This window comes from Moschus berezovskii, chromosome 4, assembly GCF_049115385.1.
Source record: "Moschus berezovskii isolate FMDL1 chromosome 4, NW_MosBer_1.0, whole genome shotgun sequence".
Taxonomy (NCBI): Eukaryota; Metazoa; Chordata; class Mammalia; order Artiodactyla; family Moschidae; genus Moschus; species Moschus berezovskii.
Window position 1 is genome coordinate 73,720,251 of NC_142463.1, and position 11,737 is coordinate 73,731,987.

The following is an 11,737-nucleotide window of genomic DNA, read 5'->3' on the forward strand; positions in this document are numbered from 1 at the left end:
AAAGTATGCTTTTTACTTGAGAATAATTTTAGACTTTCAGAAAAGTTTCAAGGATGGTTCAAGGGGTTCCTATCTACCCCACACTCAGATTCTCCTAGTGTTAATATTTACATTTGTATGGTACATTTGTGAACAAATATTGGTGCATTATTATTAACTAATGGCTATAGTAGTTCAGATTTCCTTAGTTTTTACAGAATGTCATTTTTCTCTCCCAGGATTCTATCTGAGACACTACATTACATTTAGTGGTCACTTCTCTTTAGACTCCTGGTTGTGACAGTTTCCCAGACTTTCATTGTTTTTGATGACCTTGTCAGTTTTGAGAAGTCCTGGTCTCAGGTATTTTGTAGAATATTTCTCAATTTGGATTTGTCTGATGTTTCTCTTGGGTGATTAGATTCAGGTTATGGGGCTTTCTGGAGGCTTCCCTGGTGGCTCAGTGGTAAAGAACTCTTCTGCCAATGCAGGAGACACAGGTCCATCCCTGGGTCGGGAAGATCCCCCAGAGAAGGAAATGACAACCCACTCCAGTATTCTTGCCTGGGAAATCCCATGGACAGGGGAGCCTAGCAGGCTATATAGTCCATGGTGTCACAAGATTTGGCCACGACTTTGCAACTAAATAACAACAGTGGGGTTTTTGGAGGAAGCCCACAGAAGTAATGTGCCATTCTCATCCCATTATGTCAGGACTACACGCATAAGCATGGCTTATCACTGTTGATGTTTACCTTGTTCACCTGGCTGAGGTAGAGTTTGTAAGATTTCTCAGTTTTTAAAGTTACTATTTCTACCCCACTTGCCTTCTACATTGAACTCCCTGGAACAAAGTCATTACACAGCCCCCTATTGAACAATAGAGAGTTATGCTTCATGAACTCTTTGAGGACGCATCTACATATTTTGTTTGCAATCATTCTGTACAGAGTATTTATCTTTTCTTCCCTATTCATTCACTCATTTATGTTACCATTTTTGGATATTTACTTTTTACTTTGAGTTTAAAACCAATACTACCTATATTTATTTTGTTCAAATTGTTACAACTTTTGCCATTAGGAGCTCTTTCAGTTGGTTTCTTAGTCCCTTTGGCATAACTTCATCATTCTGTTCTTTGAGCACTATACTAAAAACAGTATTCTGGATTTTTATTGTATACTATGTCCGAACCCTAGAATCCGCCTTTTCTGAAGGAGTCTTGTTTCCTTTTATTGGAGACTGGTATTAGAAACCAAAATGTGGGCTCTGGATGTGCTCACTGCTCCTGGGGAATCATTGTTCCCATGTCCTCCCAGCTGACAACTTGGAAATATACTAACCTGTATATACACACATATCTATAATTGTTTCTCTCTATATATCCATCTATATCTGTATTAAACTAAGTGTGAGTTTATACTGAAGTTTCCAACTCTAATCCAAGATCACATGGTTCAATCTAGCCTTTTACACTCAATTGTCTGTAATTTCCAGAAGAGCATCTATTTCTGCTTCATTGACTATGCCAAAGCCTTTGACTGTGTGGATCACAATAAACTGTGGAAAATTCTGAAAGAGATGGGAATACCAGACCACCTGACCTGCCTCTTGAGAAACCTGTATGCAGGTCAGGAAGCAACAGTCAGAACTGTACATGGAACAACAGAGTGGTTCCAAATAGGAAAAGGAGTATGTCAAGGCTGTATATTGTCACCTTGCTTATTTAACTTATATGCAGTGTACATCATGAGGAACGCTGGGCTGGAAGAAGCACAAGCTGAAATCAAGATTGCTGGGAGAAATATCAATAACCTCAGATATGCACATGACACTACCCTTATGGCAGAAAGTGAAGAGGAACTGAAAAGCCTCTTGATGAAAGTGAAAGAGGAGAGTGAAAAGGTTGGCTTGAAGCTCAACATTCAGAAAACAAAGATCATGGCATCTGGTCCCATCACTTCATGGGAAATAGATGGAAAAACAGTGGAAACAGTGTCAGACTTTATTTTTTTGGGCTCCAAAATCACTGCAGATGCTTATTGCAGCCATGAAATTAAAAGACGCTTACTCCTAGGAAGGAAAGTTATGACCAACCTTGATAATATATTAAAAAGCAGAGACATTACTTTGCCAACAAAGGTCCGTCTAGTCAAGGCTATGATTTTTCCCGTGGTCATGTATGGGTGTGAGAGTTGGACTGTGAAGAAAGCTGATCGCTGAAGAATTGATGCTTTTGAACTGTGGTGTTGGAGAAGACTCTTGAGAGTCCCTTGTACCGCAAGGAGATCCAACCAGTCCATTCTAAGGGAGATCAATCCTGGGTGTTCATTGGAAGGACTGATGCTAAAGCTGAAACTGCAATACTTTGGCCACCTCATGCGATGAGTTGACTCACTGGAAAAGACTCTGATGCTGGGAAAGGTTGGGGGCGGGAGGAGAAGGGGACGACGGAGAATGAGATGGCTGGATGGCGTCACCGACTCTGTGGACATAAGTTTGAGTGAACTCCGGGAGTTGGTGATGGACAGGGAGGCCTGGTGTCCTGTGATTCATGGGGTCACAGAGAGTCGGACATGACTGAGCGACTGAACTGAACTGAACTGTCTGTAATTTCCACTCCAGCAATGAGAAATCTGGTCCCTACTGCACCATCAGACAAATTTATTTGTTAAATCCCAATATACATGCATAAATTAGTTTCAAAATTGTTAACCTGTTTCCCCTTGAGATAATAGTTTTATTAACTAGAGTACAATGCCTATGTATAGTTTTTTTTTTAGTCTTATAGTCTATTTTCAGAGTTACCTGGGGTCCCCTGGGAGATTTTATTAATTTTTTTAAAAACTTGCATACATTCTTCACGCTGTTCTGTGAGTTTTGACAGATGCGTATTGTCATGTATCCACCACTACAGTATCATAAAGAACTGTCTCACTGCTCTAAAATATTGCCCACGCTTCACCTATTCTGCACTTTCCTTCTCTCTCTGAACCTCTGGCAATCACTGTTCTGTTTTTGTCTTTATAGTTTTTCTTTTTCCAGAATGTCATATAAATGGAATCATACAATTTTCATACTGACTTTCAATTTAGCAATATGCATTTAAGATTCACCTATTGTGTCACATGAATTGACAGTTTGTTCCTTTGTATCGCTAAATAGTATTTTATTGAATGTATGTACCACAGTTTGCTTATTTGTTCACATACTATGTTGTGAATAACATTGTGAACCAACCTATAACATTTGGTTACTTCCAGTTTTTGGCAATTATGAATATAATTGGTGTAAATGCATGCAGGTTTTTGTGTGGATATATATTTTGAAATCAGTTGAAAAAAAAAACTAGAAGTGTGATAGTTAGATTGTGCACTATGAATATGATTAACATTTTAACTGCAATGCTATCTTCCAAAGTGGCTTCCATTTTGCATTCCCACCAACAATGAATGAGTATTCCTATTGTTCCACATCTTTGCTGACAGTGCATATGGTCAGATTTTTGGATTTTAGTCATTCTAATACATGTGTAGTAGTATGTCATTGTTTTAATTTACATTTTTCTAAGGACAAATGATGTTTAACTTCTTTTTTATATACTTTTTTTCCTTTTATCTTCTCTGATGATGTATTTAAGATCTTTTGCCCATATTTTCAGAGAAGGCAATGGCAAGCCACTCCAGTACTCTTGCCTAGAAAATCCCATGGATGGAGGAGACTGGTAGGCTGCAGTCCGTGGGGTCGCTAAGGGTCGGACACGACTGAGCGACTTCACTTTCACACATTGGAGAAGGAAATGGCAACCCACTCCAGTGTTCTTGCCTGGAGAATCCCAGGGATGGGGGAGCCTAGTGGGCTTCCGTCTATGGGGTCACACAGAGTCGGACACGACTGAAGTGACTTAGCAGCAGCAGCAGCCCATATTTTAATTGAGTTGTTTCCTTATTTCTGAGCTTTAGGAGTTCTATATATATTTTAGATACAAGTGTTTTATCATATATGTATTTAGTAAGCAATCTCCCAGTGTTTGGATGTCTCTTCATTTTCTTTTAATAGTGTCTTTCACAGAGCCCATTTCTAATTTTAGCAAAGTTCAGCTTATTGATATTTTTCTCTATGGATTGTGCTTTTGGTATTACATCTAAAATACTGTCATCAAACCCAAGGTCATGCAGCTTTTTTCCTGTTTTTTTTCTAGAAGCTTTATAATTTCGCCTTTTCCTTGTAAGTCTGTGGTCCATTTCAGGTTAATTTTTGTGTAAGTTGTGAGGTCTCTGCCTAGGTTTATTTTTCTGCACATGGCTATCCAATTGTTCCAGCACTGTTTGTTAAAAAGACTGCTTTTTCTCCATTGAATTACTTTTACACCATTGTCAAAAGCAAGTTCAGTATATTTGTGTGGGTTTATTGGTGGACTCTATGTTCCATTCCACTGTTCTATTTGTTCTTTTGTCAATGCCATGCTGTCTTAATTATTGTAGCTTTTGAAAGTGAATCTGTCAACTTTGTTCTTTTTCAGTATTATGTTGACTATTCTAGGCCCTTCGTCTTGCCGTAGATTGGGTTGGCCAAAAAGTTTATTTGGGTTTTTCTATACCAACTTCGGAGAAGGCAATGGCAAGCCACTCCAGTACTCTTGCCTGGAAAATCCCATGGATGGAGGAGCCTGGTGGGCTGCAGTCCATGGGGTCGCTAGGGGTTGGACACGACTGAGCGACTTCACTTTCACTTTTCACTTTCACACATTGGAGAAGGAAATGGCAACCCACTCCAGTGTTCTTGCCTGGAGAATACCAGGGACGGGGGAGCCTGGTGGGCTTCCGTCTATGGGGTCACACAGAGTCGGACACGACTGAAGTGACTTAGCAGCAGCAGCAGCAGCAGCATACCAGCTTAGGTTAGGAAAAACCTGAGCAAACTTTTTGACCAACCCAATGAATCTTGGCGGGGGTGGGGGTGCATTCTGAATTTTAAAAACTGTAAACTAGAAACCATTATTCCTCAAAGATGCAAAATAAATGAGATGTTTCTTTAATTTTTTCCCCAGGTGGTTCTTTGAGGCTCTGAAGTATCCTAAGTTTTCCAAGGCTAACGTCATCAATGGAATACTTATGACGGTGGTGTTCTTCATAGTGAGGATTGCCTCAATACCTCCTTACTATGGCTACATTTACTCTGTGTTTGGAACAGAAGCCTACATGAGGCTTGGATTTTTAATTCAGTTTTCCTGGATTGCTACTTGTGTGGTTTTGGATGTGATGAATGTCATGTGGATGATCAAAATTTCAAAGGGGTGCATCAAAGTCATCTCTCTCTTAAGACAAGAGAAAGCCAGAAAGAGTCTTCAGAATGGAAAACTTGACTAAAAGCAGGCTATTGATAAGCATACTTCATTACTATCCACATTGTATCTTCTGATAGGATAAATTCTTGGCATGTTCTTGTGCTTCTTTATTAATTATACTTGGCATTCATACTTTCAGTGTCTTTTTATCTTAACCATTAGAAAAGAGAAACTACAACAGTTTTTTTTTCTCAAGATTTATTTTCTAATTTTCTTCTGCATTATAAGCATGGATAAAATCTTAAAGATTTAAATAAAAATGTATAAATATGGTCATGAATCTTTTTGGAAATCTGTTCACTGACATTGGTACTTTTCTCTGAAAAGATGACTATGCTAATTTGGTGCACTTGGTTTTATGTCACTGATTTTGCTGAAAGAATGGGAACTGCTTTTAAATCTGTAAACAGCTCTTCACATTCTGATGCACTGTGCTTATTTCTTACTATGGCTGTCGATTCCTGGAGTAGAGTTTGATTTCCAAATTATTGAAATGTTCTTTTTCTTAGACTATTAGATGTGATGTCTTTTTCATTTCAATTTGCTATCATCTACTAATAATGAAGTATTTTTCTTACTTTGGGAATCTTTAATTAGTTTTCATGGGAAATATTTCCTACAATTTTAGATTTTTCTGACATCACTTTATTATATCTGTTTTTAACATTTTATCAAATTTTTGCTTTTTTCTTCAGTAGTAAAGCTTAAAACCAATTTAATAGAGCTCCTTAAGAGATGAATTCTTCCTTCTAAACATGCATGTTCTAGGTGACTAGTTAGACTAATATGAGGAGTCATTAAGAAAAAGGCTTTAACACTGCTGTCTCTATCTGCTTACCTTGAATTTTTTCTTTGAAAACTATATTACTTCTATTTGCAAAACCTCCCATGAATTCTGAACCCAACATCTTTTAGCACCACAATCTTGTGCAATATATATTTATCATGCTCCTAAAGTAGGCCTCTTCTTGATGAGACCAAAACTGCAAAAACTAAATAAATAAGTCGGTATTCATATTTTGCTCACAATTTACACCCATGCTTGCTAGCATTTTGAGTGCTTTGAATTTCTGTTTTTCTTAAAAGACAGGCAAAAGATAGATAATTTAATCTAAGTATTCTGATTATCAATATTATTATTTTATGTGAGGATAAATGAATGGTGACTTTTTTTTCTGTTTGTGTATGTGGGTTTATGTTTGCTTTTGTTTTGGTCCTTACAACCCAAATATAAAATAACATAGCTATTATTGTCTTTATTTTTCTCAAGTATTTTACTTTAATGATCATTCTTACCTAAGGAAAAAAATTAATCAGTGGAAAATACTTGAATTTAATTGAACCCAAACCAAAAAGATCTAATCCATTCAGTTTCTCAATTTGAATGAGAATGTGTGACTCACTCTCATTGCCCATGTTATGGTGATGAAGGAAGGCTAGCTGGATATTTCAGAACATTTGATTTAATGTGATTCAATTTGACTCGGCTGTCTGATGCAGATAGGGCCTGATAAGTTATAGAACATTTAAAGAAGGTAATTGAAATCTCAGTCAGTAACTAAATGATAAATTGAAATTGATTGGCTTATACCAGTACCTTTATTTTTGACAGGCTTAAAGTAATGTGAAATGTTAAGTATTTGTTTTCAGATTTACTAATATTACATTGATAATTTGTTATTAAATTTAGTCCCTTTTACACATAGGCACTTAGACATGTATTGGTTGTTTAGAGGGAGTATGAAAGTATGTGGTTTTATCTTGTTCCTTTCTTGCTCTTTTGCAAGAAAAATGGCTTTCAAAAAGGAAAACACTTACATTAGAAAGCTATTTTGGAAATTCATTCCTTTAGAAAGAAACAAAATGTGAAATAAATAATTTTGACTCTTCAGATATTTCTATAGTTTCTGAACACAGACTTTAAACCCATCATCAATATGAAGAAAATATAATGCTATATGAGTTTCCATATAGCAGTTTCAGTTTTTATAGTTGTTATTTCATGCTTAAAACTTTATTTTTACTTTCACTAACAGCACCTTTCAGTAGTATGCTGCTGCTGCTGCTGCTAAGTCGCTTCAGTCGTGTCCGACTCTGTGCGTCCCCATAGAGGCAGCCCACCAGGCTCCCCCGTCCCTGGGATTCTCCAGGCAAGAACACTGGAGTGGGTTGCCATTTCCTTCTCCATGCATGAAAGTGAAAAGTGAAAGTGAAGTCGCCCAGTTGTGTCCGACCCTCGGCGACCCCATGGACTGCAGCCTTCCAGGCTCCTCCGTCCATGGGATTTTCCAGGCAAGAGCACTGGAGTGGGGTGCCATTACCTTCTCCGTTCAGTAGTATAGCCCCCCACTAAGTAAGTATAATTAAAATATCAATGTGTCGAACTAAAGTTTGTTATTCCCTTAGTCAGCAATTCTTATTTTATGCTGGCTGCATGACAGATAATTTAACATCCAGATTAAATATCCTAAATAGATTCTATGTACTTCCTCATACAATAGATATGAAATGGAAAAGACACTATAAGCTGCCACGCTACTTTAAATCAGATCTTTACAGGAGCTATACTTTGCTGTTCTGTGATTTTATCCACCTGCCTAAGATACAAGTAGTTAAAGACAGAACATTTCATTTATTAAATAATGAATTTTTCATTTATTAAATGACAAACTTTTGCTAGACATTTTACATATTAAATATTTTGACTACATGTATTAATTTAAATGATTCTATTGATATTAGGCATTCTGATATTAAACAACTGTTCAAATATTTATAGAAAATGAAAGAAAATTGTTATAAATTTTTCAGCAACTATTTTTGTAGAAAAAGTTAGTGACAACCTGTAACTATATAAATGTTCTCTGAACACGTAGTACTCTAGAAAATAAGAAATTCATACAAAATTTTGAAAATGAATGAAATTCAACTAAATATCATGCAAGATCATAGACTCTGCATTAGATATTTTATTTGGGAGAATTTAAAAACTATGAGCTTGAGTTTATAGAGTCTGCATTATTGTGTCTAAAACCTTTTTAATGAGTATCATTTGCATTATTTAGATCTCAGTATGAATCTGAGTGCAGAGAAATGAACTCCTGCTTCAATTGTGACTTGATACAGCATAGTAAGTTGAATTGCAATATTTAGTCCAACTGTTCAGTTTTGTTATTTTATGGATTAGTCTTTGTTCAGAGAAATAATGTTTTTATCATTCCTAAGGGTGGCTCATATACTGTGGATGACCCAGTACTGTTGTAAAGATCTAATTTTAAAAACTGCCTAGTTTATAGGTGTTTGAATCAAATTCTTTTCTAAATTTTAATGACCTATTTGACTCAAATCAAAATTTTGCTGAAAGTATCAGTTTTTAAATTATACATTTTCTCTGAGGTGCACTAGGCATTTAAAGAGTGGTTCTTCCCTGTATTTTTGGGTATACCAACATTGTAATCATGTGTTTAGAAATATTCTTCTCATGGAGATATATAGGGGGAAAAGTATGTTGTAATATTCATGTTTGTTCTGCTTCATTTTTAAGGAAAATAAACATGTTCCAAAAGACACTATTAAAATAAGTGTTTGAATAAATTTTAATTTCTAGGTTTCTCTTCACTCCAAATACGTAAATATACATTTCAGTTGGCTTTAAGTGGTTTAATCTGTTAAATGAAATTTGAAAGTCCATGTCATTGTTGACATCATCAGTTATACTTCATAGAAAATTATGTATTTATGTGTTTTGGATTCTGTAAGAAGCAAACTGGTATAATTTTATCATAAGTGTGGCAGAGTGTATCTCAAAAGGTGCAAACCAGCATAGCCCAGAGACCCTCCTGTGATGAGCAGCCCCGAGCGCACACACACCTTCCTAGCCTTAACCACAGCTGGTTAATGACAGACACACTAAAGGTACTGAAAACAAATTCTGACATAAAGTGTGTGATGTGAGTGAGGACAAGGAAAAACCAGCAGGACCTAAGGTTGGAGGAGATAGTATGACTGCTTTGCCCTTAAAAGCCATGATGTTCCTCCCTCAATCCAGAAGTTTTCTCTCCGAATCTTTTGAGCCCTTCCATCTCATCAGCATCTCCCTCCATTATGCCATCTTTCTATGTCAACTTTTGAGGCCTCCCCAGGTGGCGCCAGAAGTGAAGAACCTGTCTGCCAAGGCAGGAGAGGTAGGAGAGATGGGTTCCTTCGCTTGGTGGGGAAGATACCCTGGAGGAGGGCATGGGAATCTACTCCAGTGTTCTTGCCTGGAGAATCCCATGGACGGAGAAGCCTGGAGGGCTACAGTGCATAGGGTCGCAAAGAGTCAGACATTACTGAAGCAAATTAGCATGTGTGCAAATGTGTAAGCTTCCCAGCCCCTTGTGGCAAATTTAGATGTTCATTAGTATGTTCTTTCATTGGGCGGGGGGAAGCATTGCTGTAAGTTTCAGTAATGAACAGACAAGCCATAATTTATTAAGAGGCTACAGGAAGCCATTTAACATTTAATAATACTTATTTATAACACCAAGCAAAGCTTATAATGTTATGGTTTTATTGAGAAACATCTTTAGGAGTCTTTTCCTTAAACTGGTTTAGCAATAAGAGCTTTATAACATGTTTCAGCTAGGGATTCATTTCAGGCATGTAAATTATCTAAATGTTCTTCCTTAGACCCTCTGACAGGTGAGGGAGGAACTGAGGTGGTTCTGTGTTATGAGGATGTTATGAGGAGGGTGTGCTGATATGTCGCAGCATTATTGAGTCTTGGTCTTTAATCAAGCGATTGTAGTCACAGTCCTGTTTCCTTCAAAAGTGAGCTTACTGCGATTGAATTACTCAGGGTGTTTTCCAAAGTACAACACCCAAGGATCTGAGCCCTGACCTTTAGCCCAGACCTCAAACTGCTATTAGCTTTGTAAGGTCATAACCTTTCTTGGAAGATATTTTGGCAGTGAAACTAAAGATTGGTTTGTTTGCACAGAAAATGTTTACACTGATTCCCTCCAAGGAGTAGACAGTTTTAAAATCTTAAAGATATAAATACCTCTGGCTGAAAACTCGTTAATTGTCATCTGCATGTTTTTTCTATCTTTATGTAATTCTTGCTGTAATTAAGTATGCATTAAGGTATTTGCTACTTGTTGGTTAATGAAGCATAAAAAATATAACTAAATAAAATGTGCTATATATTTTTCTGTTTCTTGGTTTGCTTCTAGTATGATAATGTCTACTTTTTACTCAAGGACTTTTTGCACAGATAATACTCTGTTACTAATGTGTAACTGGGATGAGTTATGAGAATATTTTGGTAATTATTTGATTTTGTAATAATAACTTTTAGACATAGATTTGATTTGAAGAAGTTATTTGAAAACTTCAGCAGATGTGACAGCTATTGTGATATACAATTTTTCTCTGAGAATATACCACATTAATATTTAATTGTCAAAGATTTTAGAAGTCTTTCAAAATACATTTATGAACACTTTGAGGACACACCTTCTATTGTATTTCCATAAGGCTGAAGAACTTTTATTTACAGAATATAAGACTTGGTAATTTACAAATCAATGTTACTCAGATTTATCAGCAATTAAAATAGCAATTTAGTGTTCTTTTTTTTGATTCTGGTTGTGCTTTAGAGGGGTTTCTGGACATCTTTGTGTATTTCCCTTAAAAATTTGAAATGTTTGTATACTTAGTAAGTGTGTCAGTTTAAAGTAAATATATACAAGTTCTAAGCAATAATCTGCATGTTATATGGGGTTGGCATTTCTTTGTCATGGCAATTTTATTATTTTAAGAATGTATAAAATCAATATCCTTATCAATATTTGTATATAAATCACTCCTCTCCCCCAATAAAAAATGTTTGGATTTTCTTGTGGTAGAACACTAATATAATGTGGTGCAAAGCTTTGTATTTTGTGAAAAAAAATAAAATCACAATTATTTTGTGGAGAAGTTTGAATCTGCAAGGTATACGCTTGAACAATAATTAATGGATGATAAAATGACTTTTTTCACATTCTGTCATCTCTAAGATGCTTATAGAGCTTGTTCCTCCCCATCTCTCCCCACAGTCCTGGCACATCAGAAGATGCAGCAAACATTTCAGTCCTGCTTGCTAATGGAAAAGATGGTGCTATCTAATCAATAGGCTTTTTTAGATTAAGTAAAACTTTGACAGTTATTTTTTTTATCTCCTTTTCTTTGTCCCTGAGGCCTCTCATGTGGTCTTTAGTGTTTGTTTGTTTTTTTTGCCAAATGTCTTGGCTGAAATTTCTACCTTCTCAAATTGCCCATGGTCTTAATTTTGCATCTTACTCCACGAATATCCAGTGGATCAGGAAGCAGAGCACTAATTGAATAGAATACTGAAGTGGCTTGGCCTTTGGAGAGTAGCATGAG

General features: G+C 36.3%; 1 protein-coding gene across 6 annotated transcripts in view; it reads left to right on the forward strand.

The window, feature by feature from the left end:
* TLCD4 (TLC domain containing 4) overlaps nucleotides 1–10,837 on the forward strand; it is a 126,135-nt gene extending 115,298 nt beyond the window's left edge. For all 6 annotated transcript variants that reach the window (XM_055403776.2, XM_055403772.2, XM_055403775.2 and 3 more), the window contains exon 7: nucleotides 5,030–10,837. In XM_055403776.2, the coding sequence (XP_055259751.1) occupies nucleotides 5,030–5,348 (319 nt within the window). In that variant the 3' untranslated portion in view covers nucleotides 5,349–10,837. The remainder of the gene's footprint in view (nucleotides 1–5,029) is intronic.
* Nucleotides 10,838–11,737: the final 900 nt, after the last annotated feature.